General features: G+C 41.9%; 1 protein-coding gene across 1 annotated transcript; it reads left to right on the top strand.

The window, feature by feature from the left end:
* The first annotated feature begins 838 nt into the window (after positions 1–838).
* On the top strand, positions 839–5,628 carry LOC148030212 (beta-phenylalanine coenzyme A ligase-like). The gene is made up of 6 exons (XM_087686481.1): positions 839–2,197; positions 2,365–2,554; positions 2,943–3,088; positions 3,339–3,406; positions 3,482–3,584; positions 5,282–5,628. The coding sequence occupies exons 1-6, from the start codon at positions 1,043–1,045 to the stop codon at positions 5,393–5,395; spliced, it is 1,776 nt and encodes a 591-aa protein (XP_087542607.1). The 5' UTR covers positions 839–1,042; the 3' UTR covers positions 5,396–5,628.
* Positions 5,629–8,941: the final 3,313 nt, after the last annotated feature.

Here is an 8,941-nt window from a genome sequence, read left to right as displayed (position 1 = left end):
GAGAGGTTTTCCAAAAAACAAACACTAGGAAGAAAGTCTAGGAAGGGCCGATTCGCTGACTTACCTAGGGTTTGGTCTTAGATCCCGAACTATAAATTATCTTAGGGGAAAGGTATGGCGACTGTGCCAGAGCACTGTGAGGGATTTCATAAATCGTTAGTCTGCTTCTGAAAAAAAACGTTGTACTCCATGAACCAAGGATAATGGCAGTTGCTCCTTCCGGACAAGAAGCCTCTCGAGGGACTCCTCCGAATGTGAGTTAGTTGTTGACAGGTGATTGTTAGGTCAATTAGGAACCTTCAAGTCAGTCTTCTATGGGTAACGGCATGACACTTCCCTTGTGAGGTAAACCTAAGGTTAACTAGCCGAACAAAATCCGATCATTCTGGTTAGAGTACAGATGACGATGATTGAAAGGTAAACTCTGAGCAACTACTAAAACGTTATCTGTCACATAATCAAAGGCGAATACTTTACATCATAAATCTCTCAAAATTGCCAAGACAAAGGCAAAAACATATACTTGGAAGTTGGAATGATAGCCCATCATTGCTGAGACTATGGCACAGAACACACCGTGATGTATAAGAAATCTTTGTCGTTCAAACTTGAAAGTTCACACGGAACCTTTTCCACTCGCGAGTCGCATGCGTCAGTGTCGTTTGTGAGTTTTTCGAAAAAGAAAATCCTCCTAGAGAACACTGCGCACGTGTCATTCACTCGTTGTGGCCTGACTTGGTCGTTTGCGCTTTTTCTTTTGCCGCACGTGCATTGTCTGCTGACGGGACTTGTTGGCTGCGCCTCAGTGAGAGTGGACTGACAGTGAAAGAAAGAAAGAAAGCCAGAAGAAGAAGAAGAAAGGATAGCTGAAAAAACAGAGCATAGGAGAACAGGGATCGATTGTCTTCTTGAAGCGACAGGGACAGACCTCGTAGCATCGACGGCATTCAAGGGCTCTGCACCAGAAGAAGAGAGAACGCAAGCATCTGCAGGCAACGGAGACCAGGGAGCATACACAAGGGGAGAGATAGAGAGAGAGAGGATGCCTCCTACCATAGCTATGGATGACAGCGGCTTTTGCCCTCAGAGCCTCACCTTCCACAGCAAACGCAAGCAGGTGCTCCTCCCCTCTGACCCTTCCCTTACCCTCCCTGCCTTCGTCCTCTCCTTCTCCCCCCAACCCCCTCCCCACTGGCCCGCCTTTGTCGACTCCGCCTCTGGCTTCACCCTCTCCCATGGCGCCTTCCGCTCCCGCATACGGTCAGCCGCCGCCGGCCTAGCCTCCTTCGGCCTCCGCCCCCGCAACGTCGCCCTCCTCCTCGCCCCCAACTCCATCCACTCCCCTGTCCTCATCATCGCCACCATGCTCGCCGGCGGCGTCATCACGCTCGCGAACCCCGTCAGCTCGCCACTTGAGATCGCCAAGCAGGTCACCGATGCCTCCCCTGCCTTCGTCTACACCACCCCTTCCCTCCTCCCCAAGCTCAAGGGCTGCCCCCCCATGGCTGTCGTACTTCTGCCAGAGCCAGGTTCTGACACACTCATGGGCGACATCCAGAACCTCGCCTCTCGGCTCCAAAGTATGTCATCAGACCCTGCATCGGTACAATCAGAGCTGAAATCATTCTTATCGCATGTCCAAACACAGGATTCGCATCCTCCAATGCCGGCATGGCCATGTCGGACCATCACTCTAGCCAAGCTTCTCTCTGCAGATCCCAGCCTGGTACCAGCAATCCCCGCTCGGCAAGATGACACAGCAGCACTGATGTACTCGTCAGGAACCACCGGCACCAGTAAAGGGGTGATTATGACCCACAAGAACTTGATTGCTTTGGTATCCATTCTTTTCGGCCAAGAGGGTGGCATTCTCAGGCCTGAATCAGTGTACCTCTGTATGATTCCAATCTTTCATGTATATGGACTGGGGCTGTTTTCTTGTGCACTACCAGTTATGGGATGCAGCGTTGTCATGGCACCGAAGTTCGATTTCATAGACATGTTAAAACTCATACAGCACTACAAAGTAACAATCCTACCTGCTGTGCCTCCAATCCTATTGGCTCTCACAAAGATGGACTTGGTGGGGAAATTCGATTTATCCTCCTTAAAAACAGCCATGTGTGGTGCAGCTCCTCTCAGTAAAGAGCTAGTCACAGCATTCAAAGCACGGTTTCCAAAGGTTTACATCAAACAGGTAAGCCTCCAAGGTCTTTTGTATCTGACTCGCATGTAAACACTTCTAACTTTGAATAAATGACGGTGATCTAAGCAATTCATGTAGCCAAATTCACAATTCTGTGTGCTAGAATCAAGCGCCAATGCAAAACATCGGAAAGAAACAGTGGCCTGTTTGCTGTCCAGGGGTACGGTCTGACAGAATCTACAGCCATGGGAACAATGGCTGCTACTGAAGAGGAAATGGAACATTATGATTCGGTCGGTTTGCTTGTGCCAAATACAGAAGCAAAAATCTTTGATATAAGCTCTGGAAGGTTTCTGAAACCAAATGAGAAAGGGGAATTATGGCTGAGAGGGCCAAGCATTATGCAAGGTAAAGATCAGTTCAAAGTGTTTTATAAGCGTTTAGCTCATGGCAGTGCATGCATTATACGTGTCTGTGTCTGATCATAGCCTAAAGCGGGGTTGTGGATTGTTTAAAGGCCCTGAGTCAGTTGAATCACCTAACATAGTGCCATCTGAGTTATCATACCATTGACACCTCCTTACATTGATATCCTCCACTTTATTGCCCATTCTTTCTCTGAGCAGCAAACAAGATGAGCATTGACTGGGTTATGAATCTGCATTTTCTGTGTGACCACCTTTGGTCTAGTATGTGGACTAAACACTCAAGGGATGCATTCTCATGGTCCACAGAAGTAATAGTACCGAGCTTCACCTGAATGGTTCTCATGGTCCTAAGTTCATTCTTTATGTAGGCTACCATAACAACCCTGCTGCCACAGCTGAGACGGTTGATGCCGAGGGCTGGCTACATACTGGAGACCTGTGTTACTTTGATGAGCATGGATATCTCTATGTGGTAGACAGAATAAAGGAGCTAATAAAATACAAGGGCTTGCAGGTAAGTAAGTCTGCTTGTTCTGAGGAGAGCATATCAGGTTTTCACCTTGATGGATATGTGTTCATGTAACTTAATCTGGGTTATCATGAAGCATTCTCAACAACTTAATAGTGCATTGACCCCTGAGGCCTTTAGAGCTTCACCTTGCCAGCTTGAGAAGCTGATTTGTTATACATGTGTGTTAAGATACCAGTGCTGATTATGATGGATCATTGTTCTACATGAGCTAGAGACTGGTGGAAAATTGCAGGTGGCACCAGCAGAGCTGGAAGCAGTGCTTTTGTCCCACCCAGAAATCGTCGATGCAGCTGTGATACCGTAAGTTCAATTCGAAAGGCGTTGTGCAGACCTTTGTTAGTTTAGTGTAACTGACAACTGGGTCTGTTTGTGCAGGCTTCCTGATGAGGAAGCTGGTGAGATCCCAATGGCATTTGTTGTCAGAAGGACAGGAAGCAGCCTCACAGAGGCAGCTGTGATGGCTTTTGTGTCCCAACAGGTGACTATTCTGTTTTCTTGCATAATTTCAAAGGGATGTCGCTGTTGATGTATCCACATCGATGATTCTCCATGTGGTTGTATGCATACATCATGGCCATGTCACTCTCTAGGTATTGATGTGTGTATGATTGTGGTAGCATCGGTTATTGAACCCACTGATGAATAGGTTGTGAAAGGGAGCAATTTTACTTAGGCTACTTATCCTGAGAGCATTATTATGGCCTTAAACAATCGTGTAATTAAGTTTTAACCACACTCTCCAATCTATCACAAGGAAACAGACCCATAAACTGCTAGTGGCCATGCAACATAAACATGTAGAAGAGACTTAACGGCATGGCATAAGGGCAAATATTAGATTATAACAAGGACAATGATAGAAACTTGTCACATGAAAGGGGAGTATTACCTTTATCTTTACTATTAGTTAAGGGGAGGTTGGGGGCGGGTGCCACGCGTCCAGCACCCGCCCTCGCCGCGAAAATCGCGCCCGCCCCGGCGCGAAGCGCCGGGACGAGTCTAGGTGCGGAGAGCCTAGTTTTCTTTATGAAAGTGCATTTATGGTTTTTATTTTTGCTTGCTTTCTTCTATTTTTTGGGGTGTGGGGGTGTTTTGTGTTGGTGGAGAAGGGTAAAGGGGCAAATTTAGTGACATGCAAGGAGCTCCATAATATCTTTTTCCTGAGAGCTAAATTAGACATTTTTGCATATATTCCCTTTCAATTATTGCATCAGGCCCATGCTACCATAAGAGCTTTAGGGTATTGATTTTTGCGTTAAGTAGACATGGTTAAAAACACAAGAGTAGGATCAATTTAGCAATACTAGATGGTTAATAATTTGCGATCTATATATGCTATTTCACAAGAAAGTGATAATAATATATTCTATCTACAATACACAATTTCATATCGAGTTGAATATCAACTCCCAAGCTTTACATTTGAGTTTATTTCTTCAAGCTTCTTGCAATTGCTCAACTTGTAAGGGGCTACTCAAAACCATGTAGCTTTGCAATTACAACTCTGCATTTTGTTCAATTAAGGGCCAAAAGATCACATGCAATAGTGTGAGAAATAGTTGGAGGATATTAGAATTTAAAAGATCATGATATTATGCGGTCTTATGTTTGTTCACACAAGGTTAATGCAAGTTGCGTAAAGTGACCATGTCTACCTACTATTTATTTGCCCAAGTGAACCCCTAATGAAATATCCAATAAAGTAGGATAACACTAAGGGTGGTACAATGAAGTATGATGGTAGCAGGGATAGATTATCAATGTGTTACAAGTTGGTGATAGGTGATGTTTCTTTACATTCATTGAAAATAGGGCCACATTTCACATTATTGAAAGATGCTCCATTATCACTTTCAATAATTAGTTGTAAGTATGGTCGAAAAGTTGTGAGAAATGGAGTGAAGAAGAGAGTTGATAAATATGGCATGCAAATGGACTACATTTATTTTGACAAATGTTATGTGTTTGCTTGAACCCCTTGCTAAAAATCATGTTATAACTTTGGTCATGGTGTACTTGAAGAATCAAGGGTACATTCATGCTACACCTTGTTTAAATTAGGAATTGCTATTTTCTTCAAATAAAAAACCATAATCGAATTAAGGCATGTAAGGTTTACATTTTGTTTAAATTTCCTTCATATGAAGAGTTAACATGCCATTGTTGAATTTTCAGGTGGCACCTTATAAAAAGATTCGACATGTCACTTTTGTTTATGAAATCCCTAAATCTCTAGCTGGGAAAATTTTACGGCGAGAACTAAAGAATAGAATGCCATCCAAGTTGTGATGTGCGAGAACTAAAGACTAGAATACCATCCAAGTTATGACCCCCATGTAAATCCATTTATCTTATGAAGTGACAATTGGTTGTGCTAATATATGCTTCCATTCAAATTGCTAAGTTGAATGCGTGAGCTCGATGTAGCTTACCAATGGAGTTTGAGATGATTACGAATTTCCCATTTTTTATGTAAGACACAATTTTGACAACTAAGGCAGTTTCCACTATATATGTCCAAATATTAAGGCCATTTAGTAGCATAAATTAAATAGATACTAGGAACTATTTTGTGGAGCATATTGTGATTGTGTGGTCTACTCTCTCATGTTAGGTTGGTGTAGTACGATTCTATGTAAAAGAGTAATATCCATTGTTAGCCAATGAAAGTAGTGTTTCTTCAAGGTTTTAGGTGTCAAATACATGATGTCTCTTGGTCTTTGCATATTAAGTCATGTTGTCTTGATGGTATTTGAATGTACCATTGATCATTGATATAACTCTAATTAGTTTGTATTTGGAGTATTTTGATAATGACATTATTTAACTTTTCATGGCTATTGTTGACTATGAATATATTTTAATATTTTCTTATTAACAATTCCTTCTATTTGCACTTGATGACTATGACTAATTGGAAGTCTGGAGATCAAGTCAAGTGGTCTACTATTGCAATGGATTTAGATACTAATGTGTAGCACCATCTACATGTAAGTGGCCTGAAGATGAGGTCATAATGTCCACCATTCATGAAGTCCTTAAAAATTTTGGATTTTGAAAAACCACATTGACATATTATGAAAGTATTGAAAAGAAAAAGGAAGGTTGGCAAGCTTAAGAATGGGCACAACTCGAAGTGGAGGCCTTTTTCATATGAGGAAAGCTCAAGGACATTAGAACTAGACAAAGACGACATTAGTGAGGAGTTGCAAGTTAATGAAGGGTAGAAACTTAGTTGGAAGAGTTTGTACTTAATTTTATTCAATTACCTAAATGGTGTTTATGCATTCACGGGAGGTGTGAAACTAATTGCATATTCTTAGAAATTTGTCAAAATTAATATGATCTTTTACATTTTGTACATGTATTAACAAATGTAGACTTATTGACTATCTCTAAGGATATGCTAAGGGAGTCGGTCTGATGAATAGTGAATAAAGTTAAGGAGCTCAATGATAAATTGGCCATCAAGTATGACAATAGTAGTGATAAGGAGATGCCATGGACATGGAAATTTTACTTCATGTAGCATGCTTAAAAATTGATCCTAATGCTTGTGTCAAAGAGACGTTGAGTAACAAGTTTCTAGATGATGCTAGCAGGAGGGAGAATACTTAAGCCTAACTTATATAACTAAGAAAATATATAGATTTAGTGACTTAGAGTATGTCTATGACTTTGTGGATTGGTTTGAGAAAATGTATGATGCTAGCAGGCTATTGTTTACCCACCATATGGCCAAGGCCGTGAATGGCAATGACTTGGTTCAGCACACTAGATCTAGTAATTGCTACTAACGTTAATGATATATTGGCTTTTTATCAAGAAGTTTTCACCCTTGGTTATAGGAATAGGTTGGTTGCTGAACTAATGAGCATTGAGTAGAGGAGTGGTGAGTTGAATAGAAACCATATAATCAGGTTGTATAGCATTAGGAAAAGGATCTTCAAGGATGAGCCACTCATTGTTTATGCCATATCCAAATACTTCATTCAAGGTATCCATGATGAAAAGATATCCTTGCTTTTATCTAGAAAACCTCATCATAGACTGTAGGATATAAATACAAACTTTGGTGAAGTAATGTGAATTGAGGATAGCTTGCTTGAGAGAAGTAGAAAATCTATGCCCTATATGGACGAGGGTGAATGTGTGAAAGTTGTTAGCCCTATAAACATGACAAGGGAGGTTCCAAGAATTGACAAGAGATATTAAAGGACAATCAATTACGTTGAGCAAGTGAGAAGAGTAGCTCACCATGTGCTAGATGGAGCAGTCTATTGGAAGCCTGAATGAAATCATTAGATCATGAATCCCTACATAACATCGGGCAGCCTTAACATGTTTCCTTTGCATGAAATGCAAGAAAATGGGACACATCAACAAAACCATTCACAATCATGGTCTAAATTCTTGACCTTATCCCATCCTTGCCTAATCCTTTAGATATCCCTAATTTGAAAATTCCAATCCACACCATGGAGGGTAAGCCACAAGCATTCAATATGTATAAGTTTCATTAGTCATTGGTTAATTAGGACCTTAAGGACAAAGTGTCCTTTATGATTGGAGGACAATGGAGGTATGGATTTTCAACCTAGGAGCTAAAACTTGACAGGGAGGTGAACTCAAAAGAGATGAAAACATTTTGTTATAAAGTTTCATTAGCCCAGCCATACATGTATGAGCTGCCCTATGAGAGAGTAGAAGAAAAGAAAAATGATTCTCTCATGGAAACCTTGAGTGACAAATGTCAAGAATCGCGTGGTGGAGGGGGTTGCTCAAGATGCTGTGCCGAACACACACAGAATGCACAAGGAGAAGCTCACTCAAGAGACAAGAAGAGAGATGGAGGCCAAAACGTTTTCTTGCTGATTTCTTCTTCTTCTTCCACACACTTTACAATGTACACAAAGTATAGATAAGATACAACATACAAGGAAAGTGGCCTACTAAGTCAAACAATGCATAACCGACTACACTAGTCGACTGGCGCTATAACTATGCTAGCTGTAAATAGGTGTAACAACCTGAATATAATAAGTAATGAGTCAGTGGCCATGTGAGAGTCATAATGACCACCGATGTGCTAAGTGTAGACGTGTGGACCCATCTAACCAGGCGGTCCATCATCAATGTCCGCATGTGTTGAGCTTGTCATCTCAACACTCCCCCTCAAGCTCAACTGCATCTCTGCAACTCCAAGTAAGCTTCGAAACTTTTGAAGCTTCTCTGTACCCAAGGCCTTCGTGAAGATGTCAGCTATCTGATCCTGTGTGCTGACATACACCAAGTCAATCTCACCTGCTAGTACCTTCTCTCTCACAAAGTGGTAGTGTACCTCAATATGTTTTGTCCTGGCATGGAACACAGGGTTCCTAGCCAACTGTATACTGCTCATGTTGTCACAATAAATGACAACTGGACCTTCCACCTGGACATCCAAATCAGCCAATAGCTTTTGCAGCCATACTACCTCACATGCTGCAACATCAGCACCTCTATCCTCAGCCTCTGTACTCGACAAAGCAACTGTAGATTGCTTTTTGCTGCTCCATGCAACTGCTGCACTACCAAGAGAGAACATGTATCCGCTGGTAGATCTTCTATCAGACATACTACCAGCCCAATCTGTATCTGTGTATCCAAACACCTGTACATCTGTACCTGCCTCATAGAAAAGTCCATAATGTAATGCGGACTTCACATATCTCAATATGCGTCTGACTGCATCCAAATGTGGCTTTCTAGGTACTTGCATAAACTGACTCACAAGACCAACAGCATAGCTCAAGTCTGGCCTTGTAATGGTCATGTAGATCAAACTCCCCACTA

This window comes from Lygodium microphyllum, chromosome 10 (genome assembly GCF_053477565.2).
Source record: "Lygodium microphyllum isolate KBCC chromosome 10, Lygodium_microphyllum_v1.1.10, whole genome shotgun sequence".
Classification (NCBI taxonomy): domain Eukaryota; kingdom Viridiplantae; phylum Streptophyta; class Polypodiopsida; order Schizaeales; family Lygodiaceae; genus Lygodium; species Lygodium microphyllum.
This window is presented reverse-complemented; position numbering and strand designations above follow the sequence as displayed.